Source organism: Watersipora subatra, chromosome 5, assembly GCF_963576615.1.
Source record: "Watersipora subatra chromosome 5, tzWatSuba1.1, whole genome shotgun sequence".
Taxonomy (NCBI): Eukaryota; Metazoa; Bryozoa; class Gymnolaemata; order Cheilostomatida; family Watersiporidae; genus Watersipora; species Watersipora subatra.
In genome coordinates, this window is record NC_088712.1 from 60,119,865 (window position 1) to 60,132,303 (window position 12,439).

The window sequence follows — 12,439 nt, forward strand, 5'->3', positions numbered from 1 at the left end:
TGAGTTTTGCATACCCTTCTGAGCTAGTTGCAACAGCTCATTTCAGCTTATTTCCTCTATTTAGTTTGAGTTGAGTGAAAATTAGATACAAGCCTTTTAGACAACTCAACTGATCAGCATCCGTAATATATTTCACTCTTGTTATTAGTTTCCTATCTAACTAGTAGTCAATTTCTATTGACAATGACTATAAACAATTTAATATAAATGAACGTATATATATGTTCATTTATACTCATATACGAGTAAATGATGGACAGACAGACAGATGCGCTTAGACAAAACATCAGTAGATAAAAGCTATTTTTACTTGAAAACTAAGCTCTGAATTCTATTTGAGGTAGGAAGACCCGGAGCAGCAGTGGCATTGAATGAGGGTCGGCGAGACAGCAAAGTATCCTATACATCGAGACTCTCTATTGACACGTATGCAGTCATGGAGCCAGGAATTATGGGAAAACAGCTGCAGCTTTTTACCAAAACTGCATATTATAAGGTTAGAGAAGCGTTTTAATGCATCATTCCTTATAGCTGAAAGGTGTTACACATCTAGTCAGTAGTTGGAATACTTTTAGCCGGTAGCTGAAACAGCTCTTACAGGTAGCTGTAACAGCTCTTACAGGTAGCTATAACAGCTCTTACAGGTAGCTGAAACAGCTCTTACAGGTAGCTATAACAGCTCTTACAGGTAGCTGTAACAGCTCTTGCAGGTAGCTGTAACAGCTCTTACAGGTAGCTATAACAGCTCTTACAGGTAGCTGTAACAGCTCTTACAGGTAGCTGAAACAGCTCTTGCAGGTAGCTATAACAGCTCTTACAGGTAGCTGTAACAGCTCTTACAGGTAGCTGTAACAGCTCTTACAGGTAGCTGTAACAGCTCTTACAGGTAGCTATAACAGCTCTTACAGGTAGCTGAAACAGCTCTTACAGGTAGCTATAACAGCTCTTGCAGGTAGTTGTAACAGCTCTTGCAGGTAGATGTCACAGTTCTTTTAGGTAGTTGTTACAGCTCTTACAGGTAGCTGTAACAGCTCTTACAGGTAGCTATAACAGCTCTTACAGGTAGCTGTAACAGCTCTTACAGGTAGCTGTAACAGCTCTTACAGGTAGCTGAAACAGCTCTTGCAGGTAGTTGTAACAGCTCTTGCAGGTAGATGTCACAGTTCTTTTAGGTAGTTGTTACAGCTCTTACAGGTAGCTCTTACAGCTGTAACAGGTAGCTATTATAGCTTTTACAGGTAGCTGTTATAGCTCTAATATGTAGCCGTAATACATCTTACAGGTAACTGCAATAGCTTTTACAGGTAGTTCTCATTACTTTCTGTTTTTGGTTTTCGTTTATGGAAAAACAGTAAAAATCTGTTTTGATTTAGTAATATTGTTGTAATTATTATTGTATCCAATTGTAGAGAAAGAAAGTTTTTTTTGTATTTCATTTAATCAGCATATTTCATAAAATACATGAATTCCCAAAATCTTTAGAATGACTGGTTAATGTTGATAGCATTTGATTTGTTTAGAAGTCAGTTGTGGCCCTCAAATCTATGTCTTCCCCTCCATACACGATCAACAGAGCTTTCCTGCTCGAGATTAAGAACATCAAGAACTTACAGAATGATCACATTGTCAGGTTTGTAGTTGGTATTCTGAAGAGCACACTATGCCATAAAGTTTTCATTCCAATAGAAAGTGCCGCCTAGCCTGAGCTCTGCCGTGTAGGTATTTTAGTGAGCAGTTCTATTCCAAGGTCAGCAGTGGTAGTGCCATAGGAATGTTCTAAAAATGTAATGTTGTGGATGCAATTGAGAAACTTATATTTGAATTATCCGTGAAGAATGTTTTAACCTTCACAACATGATGGATGCCATAAAACAAAATAACTTTATGGAATCAGTTTAAGATTGAGAACTTTATTCGCTGCCAAGAAGTTTGCATATTAAAATTTAGCATTAGGACAAGCTTGCTAATGTGAGTCAAATTCCTCTAAAGTTATTTAAAATATCAGAATGCAAATTATTTGAAGTAGGCTACTTGCTACCATGAGAACACAACTTGTTTCTAGCACTCAATAAGCTATCAGTTGCCATCGTGTACTGCTGCTTTAACGTCTGAATTAAGAATCGAGCTAGTGGCTTTGTGTTGCAGGTTTACTGGAATGCGTGTTGACCAAGGCCATGAATATATAGTCAACTTTGCAGTGCAGGTTTACTGGGATGTGTGTTGACCCATGCCATGAATATATAGTCAGCTTTGTGCTGTAGGTTTATTGGAATGTGTGTAGACCCAGGCCATGAGTATATAGTCACCGAATACTGTCAGAAAGGAAGCCTCCAAGATATTGTAGAGAACGATCAGATTGATCTAGATGCAATGTTCAAACATTCACTCATACAGGATATTACCAGGGTAAGTTCTAAAGTACATGCCTTCCTTTTGTGGAAGCTTCTACCTTGCCTGCCACATCATATCTGTATTACTAGTACCCCGGTAGTCTAGTGTGCCGTGAGAGATTGACAGGTGAAATAACTTTACATACAATTATTACGCTCATCCAATGGCTGGTTGATTGGCTCAATTGTTGGAATGTTGCTCTACTATGCTGAAAGTTGTAAGTTCAAATCTTGCTTGATGTGATCCTTTTTGCTCAACCTTCAACCATGCCTTTGGACAAATGGAAGGGCATGGCTCTCATTATAGTAAAGATTATCTTACTTGTCCAAAAACCATCTTATCTAGAAGGGTGGATACATTACCCCCTTCCTATCTCATTCATAAACTAGGAAGATTGTCTTCATTACCTTGTTGAACTAGTAATAACGTTTAATAGGACATACTCGTTAGCCGTAACTTTAGTCAGAGGCCACTGCAGCTTCATAAAAAATGTTTAACTATTCGTAGCAATGTGCTCTGCAAAATATTAACCGATTTATGTACTGTTCACTTGTAGGGCATGGATTACTTGCACACGAGTGTCATACGCTATCATGGCAACTTGAAAAGCACTAATTGTGTAGTAGACAGCAGGTTCGTTTTAAAAATTACTGACTTCGGCCTAAAACTCTGCAGACAGAGTTCTCGTAAAATTTCTTCGAGCGAGGAAGAGAAATATCAGATGTGTCGACGTAAGTTGGAGTTGTCTTGTTTTGCACTGTGTTGCTATGGCTGATTTACTTTCATGCGAGCTGTTGTCAGATACTAACTTAGTATTTTCACTTACATAAAATATGTTGTGTTCATAGTATAACCTATTACGCTTTTCATGAGACTGCAATGTTTCTTGTTCGAAACATTTTATGTGAAATTGTATGTAACCATTTATACTTATTTTTGCATAGCTCTCTTAGACAGCGGTGAAACAGGTAAATTGCTATACAGCTTTCGTGTCTTCCATCTGATCTATATGCTGGGTTTTGGGTTAAGATTGGCTCTATGATCAGATTATCACTACTTTAATATTTTATCAGCGAGCTCAGTTGCACCTCTTAATCTGGTACCTGATTAATTTGTTAAAACGCACACGTTATAAACTGAGCCCTCAGCCATTATCTATGTTATATGGTTCATGCTGAGGTCATGATAGATGAATAAAAAAATTGACAATACAATTAATACATCAACAACGCAAATTGAGAGAGCAACTTCTTAAAAAATCTAAGAAGACTGCTCACTATGGCTCTAGAAAACAGTGTCTATCTTAATTTACCCACTTCTGGTGCCAAAAATTTTTTTAATTTCCACACAAAGCTTTTCATGAGATTTTCGATGCCTTTAAATAGACAGTTAAAAACTTCTAATTTATCACTTACATGTACGCTGTTGTAGGAAAATAAATTCTCACAAGTGTTGTAGCAAAGAAGGCTTGTTTACTTGCTTTTATACTGCATAATACTGCATCATCCTCTGGCTTTCCCCTTATCGTAACTGCTCCACAACTTCCTAACTTCAAAAATCAATGTAGCCTGAGCTCCACAAATTCCATCATACAGCATCCGTAACGATCTATAGTTTGTACTGCATTTACACTCCTGTTTCAGGTAAGTTGTGGACGGCACCAGAACTATTAGACAGTCAATCAGTTCCTTCTGTGCAGGCATACCAGAAGGGTGATGTCTACAGCTTTGCCGTGATATGTCAGGAAGTTATCTACAGAAAAGGCGTGTTTTATGTAAAAGACAAAGACTTTACTGAACCTGAAGGTAGAGGAAGTCTTACTAAAATTAACCATTTTCAAGTGTCAACACAAAGAAAAAATTTTGCAAAAGATCTTTCTTGCGATGTTTTTTTTAGGTCAACTTTACGGTATTCCAAGTTTCACTTTGCAAAAAACTTTTTACTAGTCCTAGTCTTCATTTACAAATGACGTGTTAGTAATTCCTTCACTACTGAAATACAAATATTTCTTTCTCTATATGAAAAGTTTCTGAATTTCTCAACTAAGCTTCACAATGATTAACAAAAAAATATAAAATATGTTTATGTTTGTGAAGTGGAATGACAGAACAGAGGTGAAAGTGATCGCTGTGGAAACCATAGCAACGAACACTTAACTAAATCTTTTTTAGTACACCAAAAGTTTACAAATTAAAAATACTCGAACAAAAGCCAAAGTAATTTTCATTATACACATAGCACTCTATTTACTAATATTCATAGACATGTCATCATTATCGATGTTTATGTTGTTTTTACCTAGATGTCTGCATCCTAGACTGAGGTAGATGAGAGTTGTTGTTGTGGAACTAAGCTGGCTCTACTCTAGGTGTTGTCTTTCCTTGTTTGCATTGTATTACGTGGTTTTGCCCTTGACATCGAAGGCCATTTTGGGTGCAAGTTAATAAAAATAAATTACGAGTAAAACCGCAATGCTTCTAGTCTACGTTTAGCCACTGAAGAGCCAAACTCAATAATACTACAGTTTTAATCCCGATTGTATATGATATCATTATTAACGTTATTTGTCGCTGTTCACTATCAGGTTTATCACCTATTATCACAAAGTATCACCATTTTTCTGATATTTATGAGTGACAATTAATACTGACGTTAATATAAAAATATAATTCTCCATCATTAGTCTGCTAATTACTGACCACGTTTGATCATTAACTTCTGTGCCAGTTGCTATTAACGTCTGTGACCTGTGAACACATTCCTTTCACTTGTTATGAAGTTTTCAAGAAGTGATCATCAGCATGACAATGCTTATATTGAAAGGGCCAAATAGGATGCAGGCTAAAACTTGTAGTGTTATATATTGTACTCATTTTTAGTAAAAATTGTTATTATCATATAATACAGTGACAGTAACATCACATCTTTCTCAAACAGTACTTTTGATAGCTGCTAGTTTTTTTTCTGAGATGTCACTAGAAGTTAAGAGACCAATCAAACTTTTGCCATTTATGCAGATAACTATTGTAGGAGGAGTGAACTTACTCCGGTACTGGCTGACCTAGTCAGAACAAAAGTTTGTGCTCTGTTTGGCTATGGCGACTACGCTATCTAAGTTAGATACAAAGATAAACATAGGTAGATTAAAAAGAGGGAAAGATTTGGTGAACAGATTGACAGAAAATGTCCCAGAGAGCATAAAAATGCTCTTTGTGATGAAATTGAGTTTTTAATACTCACTAATAAAACTTAAGACTGTGATTTTAGATATTTTAAATGAATTAAGGGAAGATCCTTCATTCAGACCAACGTTACGCAATGAAGATTGTGACGTAGAACAAGAGGCTATGCTGATCAGAAAGTGCTGGAGTCAGGAACCCATGGATAGACCAGATTTTCAACTTGTTAAGAATGCTTATCGTCGCTTCATGAAGTAAGCTTTGCCTCTTCACTTTATCTCTAACGGTAATCAGAACTTCTCCAACAAGGCCAAAAGCTGAGAATAGGAAGCTACGTATAATGTGAAACGCGGTTGTGGCTCCAGAAAATATTGAGTAGGGACAGCTATACACTATGCCGCAACAGGAAGTACTTTGCGGGGCAACACTAACTGAGGCTTTGTAGAAATAGCCCAGGTTTTATAATACTAGCCTAGTTCTTTTAGATTTTTATCCAGCTTCCTGTAAGGTTCTTTGTACCAGGTAGTAGAGTTATACAGAGAGTTATACGGAGAGGGTGAAACTTATAAAGCCTGTGCAGCAAGCAAGATTTTTTGTGTGCAAACCCAGTTGAAATAAAACAGTACAGATAAACAGATACTCAGTATGATTAACATTTTATTTGCTCTGGTATGTGATTGGCTAACCTTCAAACATTATTCTAACATAATTTTATATGAACAGCCACTAGGCAAGCATTACTGTTTAGAGTATAAGTATCAACCATTTAGCAGAAATTAGTCAGTAACTATGGCGACTAAAAGTCCTACTCACCTTCAATACTCGCTATGAAACTTTATCCAAGTCTGTTCAAGATAGTTACAAGCAGGTTCTGAACACTGATGGCTTGATTTTCTGAAAACAATCCACTGTTTTCAGAAAATCTTATCTACACCATAAACTGTGGGTCATCCCAACCGGGAATGTAATAGCTCAGATATTATATTCCTCACTGAGAATGTAATATCTGAGCTATTACATAACTATAACTATAATCTGAGCTATTACATTCCCGGTTGGGATGACCCACAGTTTATGGTGTAGATAAAATTTTCTAAAAACAGTGGATTGTTTTCAGAAAATCAAGCCATCAGTGTTCAGAACCTGCTTGTAACTATCTTGAACAGACTTGGATAAAGTTTCATAGCGAGTATTGAAGGTGAGCAGAACTTTTAGTCGCCATAGTTACTGACTAATTTCTGCTAAATGGTTGATACTTATACTCTAAACAGTAATGCTTGCCTAGTGGCTGTTCATATAAAAGTGGCTGTTCTCCATTGGGAATGTAATACTCTTCAAGAATATATCTCTTAAGCAATCGATCAACAGGTATCCATAATAGTTTTGAATAGCCATGAATGCCTTATTCTTCACTCTCCATGGTTATTGTTTTTCGTGAGTAAGATAAGAAAAATTATAGCAGTTGGTTGGCTCGATTATAACTCTCTGATAAAATGTGAACATTTTGGTTTTAAATCTGTTTCAAAGGTTTGTTTATAATGCGCTCCTCATCGACAACTACTTTAGATAAAAGTAAATGGCTGGAACTGTAGCGGTTGATAGTTAACCTGAGCAGACAACTTTCAATACTTTTTGTGAAATATTTTTGTTTTTGTATCTATTAATAGCGTGTAAGCAGAAGTTCAACTGCAAGCAGGTTTTATAAATTTTTATAATAAAAAGTGCAAATAATAAATAAATATAAATACTCTTATACTTATGATAAATGGTCATTAATCGTTGAATACAGTCACTTAACTTGAGTTGAGTGACTGTATTCAAATTAAGCTAAATTTAGAGCCCAACTAATTTACAGTTACATTTACTTTGATAATCATAATTTTTTAATATAATGAGAGCTGTATCCATTTGCCTGTTTGAAGCTTCTATTGGAGCTTGGGAAAAATATTGCGTCATTTGAAATTTGAATTCCCGATGTTTAGAATGGTTAACTGGCACTCTAACTACTGTGTCAATAGACATTATCATTGTAGAATAATTATACGTATAATTAGTACAGCTGATGATATTTCACAGCACACTAAACTGTCAGGATATTAGTTCACTTTGACTTAGTTATCATTTTTCATTTTGCGCAACTTTTGTTTTCGTGTAAACACAAAATCCTTTGTTCAAAATGAATCTGATTGCAAAGTTCAAATTATTCACAGAATCGTAAGTACTTTTAAATTACTCACTCTAATCAGATGTTTTTATTTAGGCATAATGGCCGGGGAACCTTGGTCGAGAACCTTTTAACGCGTATGGAGCAATATGCTAACAACCTGGAGAGTTTAGTGGAAGATAGGACCCAAAGCTACCTAGAGCAAAAGAAGAAAGCCGAAGACTTGCTATACATGATGCTGCCTAAGAGTATAGCCAGTGACCTAATCAAGGTAACCGTATAGATAACTTCAAACTTGTGTCTTTTTCGTTACTTTTCATAGTCATGTACAAGCTGATGAGTAGCGGCTGCTCTCAGCATTGAACTCTAAACAGACAAACGAATAGCAAACCAGTAGAGTTCAAAGGTCGTCACTTCCTCTTGTGCTGGTATGTATGTATAACCTTCTATTGGATTAGTAATTATCAACAGATGTTTTTCATTACGTGCCAAAAATTAAAAAAACAGAAATCAAGAATTAATGAGTGAGTTGAACAAAAGTGTTTTAAAAGTTGGTAATCTAATAGTATTGTGGAGGAGTCGGGATTGGGAATTGAAAGTTATAGTAACAGAGAGTTCTTAAACTCTAACAATGGTGGATGTTGCATGTTGGTGTCACAAAATAGAAAACGATGTTTGTCATACATATATATATTAATATATATATATAAATATATATAAATATATATAAATATATATAAAAAAAAATATATATATATATATATATATAGTCTTTTATTGGCAATAATTTCATTTCAAAAATAGAAATGTTTTTCAAACTAGGCCATACAACAATAATAAAACAAAAGCAAAAAAGGAAAAAAAAGGCAACAGTTAGCCATTAAAATCAAATAAATAGTTTGACAAACAGTGTTTAAAATGCCTTTCTCTGCTAAGGGAATGAATATTTGGTAGAAGATTGTTAAAGCAGCTGGCAATGCTACTTTCAAAATGATTGAAAATGTATGTGTGGAAGGATAAATTCAAATATTCTGAACATAGTTTACGCAGGATTGTGAAATCTGTAACACAAATGTAAAAATGAGCAAGTTTAGAATAAGCCAACGCGTTCAAAAATTTTGAGTCTTGTAAAGAAATTCACTGCTCAAAATCTGTAACGGCAAAAAACGCTTGCTAGCTGCCTCAAACATTATTTTATCATTAAAATGCTTACAGATAGTTGAAGATTATTTTCAATGACAAATTGAACTCACAGAAAACAAATAATAACAAGTTTTTATTGTGCTGACATCGACAACTGCAGGCTGCATAATTTTTCATATAAAAATATTTTGCTGAACAATGGGTGACCGTCATTTGGTAACACCAGTGATAGACAATCACCAGCGGGGGCCGTTTCTTCTGTACTTCAGTATGTATAACTGATTGGTTTAAATTTTTCTTTATTACTAGTAACTAAAACCTAGAGATCAAACGTTCCAAAATAAGCTGAGAAATAAGTTTCAAATTTGGCTGCAGGAACCCAAACTAGCCCACGAGGCACAATAAGCTGTTATAATTCTTGTTCATTGCAGGGGCAGTCTGTAAAAGCAGAGTGGTTTAATGAAGTCACGATATACTTCTCCGATATCTGTGGATTCACAGCACTCTCGGCTGAAAGTACTCCCATGCAAATAGTTGCAATGCTCAATGACCTCTACACAGACTTTGATAATGCTGTAGAGGAGTTTGATGTCTATAAGGTAGATTTAATAACATTCAGCAGTCATTATTGTAAGTTGTACACGGGTCCAGAGAATTTGATGAAGCAATGAAGTTAGTGACCCATTTATAGTTTTCAGATATGAGTCTGATTGTAGGCAAGTTGGTGTGTTTGACCTGTTTAGATGATGAGCAACTGTTCTGTGTAATTAAAATAAATTAGTTTTGTCTAACATGTTTGGCCAGTTTTTGCGTCAAGAGAATCTTTGCATGACTTCACATTCTTAAATGACTGGCTATAGTGATCTCTTATCCATGCTGTAAGTTACCCCCTACTAGCAATGTAATAATATCCTATAACACAGTTGAGCGATTGACCCGCAGGTATCTATAATTGTTTAGAGTTGTGAAGAATGCTTCATTCACTAGCCTCCATTGTTTCTCATGAATACGCAACTTTATAATTGGAACTAACATTCCAAACTTAATACCTTATTACAGCAGGATTGGCTAGTTTGGCTAGGATTGGCTAATTTCATGCGCTGACAGATCCACTCTCCTGTTTATCATGGTAGTGAATCTGTCAGCTTATAAAATTATTCAATTAAATATGGAATTTAATTATTATAGAATTTAACTTATTATGGAAAATCTAGAATTGCTACATTTTGTTAATAATTTGACTGAGCAAAGTAGGTGATTAAACGGCAAAACAAAATGCAGGCTAAAAATATTTTATGTGTTTAACTACTGTGAGTGTAAAGTAAATCAAAAGTCAATATGCCAAACAACAATTCTTACTACATTGGGTTGCTACATTGTGCAGTTACATTGCTTAATGCTAAAAGTTGAAACTGCATATGTAAACAGATGAATTTTGTGCTGATCTGCACGACAGTTTTTCAAGAAACTTAACAAAAAAAAAGAGAAAATGATCGATTTGATTCAACCTTTGATTTAACCAGATAGTCAAATAAATCAGATGAAAACATAATGGCTTATAAAAATTTCTAGGAACCTGATTTGTATTATTAGGCAAGTGTAATAAAGTGGTTAGTAGTAGATAACTCCCCAGTAGACAAGTTCGTCATCTGATGGTCTTTTCCATTGATATATGAACCTTATATATCTATGGTTTATATATATATTTATATATATTATTAGTTTATATATCTATGGTCTTTTCCAATTGCTTGGATCTAACATTTTATAAGTTTTTTTGAGAAGATGCAAAGGTGGTATCCTACTGCCTGCTTCAGGTTTTTTGTGTCCTCTCTCTTAGTGGTGCAGCACAGGAGCAATTGTGGTTGGTAGCTTCTCCTAATACCATCAATAATGCTTGTATCTTGAACAACTGACCTACTGATCATATGACAGCATCGAAAGGCTGAGCCATGGCAACTTGAAGTAAATTATCCTACCATAAACTTGATGTTGGCACAGGTTGTCTGCCAAGCAAAACGTTTTTACCCGCTCATGATCAAAAACATGTATACTTACAGGTGGAGACAATTGGAGATGCATATATGGTGGTATCTGGCTTGCCCAATAGGAATGGACACAACCACGCAAGAGAAATAGCACGCCTTTCGCTCAAGCTCTTGGAGATAGTTCAAACATTTACAATCAGACACAAGTTAGTAACTAAACATTAAAAATGAGGTGATTATAAGGCATAAAAAGGTTAAAGCTTTTTCATAACTACGTGTACTTTATATAAAAGAAACTGTTGTTTGGGTTCCAGTTAACATGTGCAGACAACTCCAACTTTTGAGGCTTTTTAGATATTATTTATTTTTGCTGGTATCTTTACCAATAGTATGTAAGAGCTAATCTAACAGTTGTTAATGTCTGTTTTATTATATAATTATGCCTCTTGCACCTATGGCAAAAAGAACCATCAATTATCAAGCACAGCTGTGAATGCAGTCATTCTCCTCACGTTGGCAAAAGCAATGGTAGAAAGTAGCCCGTATCATCAAAGTTCTAAGAAAGGAACAAATTTTCCTTTCTTAGATGTGTTAGGAATAAAATTGGTCTTTTTTCATCTACCTTTTTTCATCGTACACCAATTAGCTTTAGCCTTACAACCATCGGTTACAAAAATTAGATAAATTCCATTGTCAATGATTTTAGACCAACAGAAAAACTGAAGCTGCGGATAGGCATGCACACTGGGCCTGTCTGTGCAGGAGTTGTTGGTCTCAAAATGCCTCGCTACTGTCTCTTTGGTGACACGGTGAACACCGCAAGTCGTATGGAATCGAATGGTCTTCGTAAGTGATATACAATACATGTTAGCTACATATGAAGGATATGGATTCGTAATGAATATACCGTTCCATGGTGTGCTTTTAGGACTCTAGATCAATGACCTCACACTAACCTTGGAACAAATGTAGGAACAATATAGTAACAATAGCAACAATATAGGAATAAAACATGTACTGCAGAAACATCTGATTTTCAGTGTTACATGACAACCCCTTGAGATGAACCTACGGCATAAGTTAAATTGGGAAGCAGAAATTAACTCAAGCTTTCCATGTTATTAAATGTATACAAAATATATATATTAAATATGTATACAGTTTCTGATCTTGCATATTATGTAAGATTATAAATTGTAGGTTCCCAGTTAACAAGACGACCATGTGATCAATATTTTGTCAAGTGATACAGTAGATCCGCTTATAACGTATACCTCTTATAGCGTGAATTTCACATTACGTAAAAAATTTGTGTAAAATTCTTGCTGCGTACTACGTAAGAAATGCCATTTAACACAGTGTCAAGTCAGTGCAAGTTGGCGAATTCAACTTGAATAACGCGCATCTCGTTGTTAGCCTTAAAATATCGCTTTTATTTGTGCCGCACTTGAGAGAAAATGCTGTATAGGGTTATCTCTATTAACATATATACTTGTACCGTGGCAGTCTAGTTCACCGTGAGATATCGTCAGATGTGTCGATAAAGCACAGTGAATAAGTAACGGCGCAATTAA

At 35.4% G+C, this 12,439-nt stretch overlaps 1 protein-coding gene across 1 annotated transcript in view; it reads left to right on the forward strand.

The window, feature by feature from the left end:
- The window catches only part of LOC137396955 (atrial natriuretic peptide receptor 1-like), a 54,254-nt gene that overhangs the window by 39,900 nt on the left and 1,915 nt on the right, over nucleotides 1-12,439 (forward strand). Inside the window, exons 8-17 of the mRNA XM_068083240.1 lie at nucleotides 345-496; nucleotides 1,521-1,630; nucleotides 2,262-2,406; nucleotides 2,948-3,122; nucleotides 4,035-4,196; nucleotides 5,659-5,824; nucleotides 7,831-8,005; nucleotides 9,309-9,476; nucleotides 10,938-11,071; nucleotides 11,572-11,711. Of these exons, the coding sequence (XP_067939341.1) occupies nucleotides 345-496; nucleotides 1,521-1,630; nucleotides 2,262-2,406; nucleotides 2,948-3,122; nucleotides 4,035-4,196; nucleotides 5,659-5,824; nucleotides 7,831-8,005; nucleotides 9,309-9,476; nucleotides 10,938-11,071; nucleotides 11,572-11,711 (1,527 nt within the window). The remainder of the gene's footprint in view (nucleotides 1-344; nucleotides 497-1,520; nucleotides 1,631-2,261; nucleotides 2,407-2,947; nucleotides 3,123-4,034; nucleotides 4,197-5,658; nucleotides 5,825-7,830; nucleotides 8,006-9,308; nucleotides 9,477-10,937; nucleotides 11,072-11,571; nucleotides 11,712-12,439) is intronic.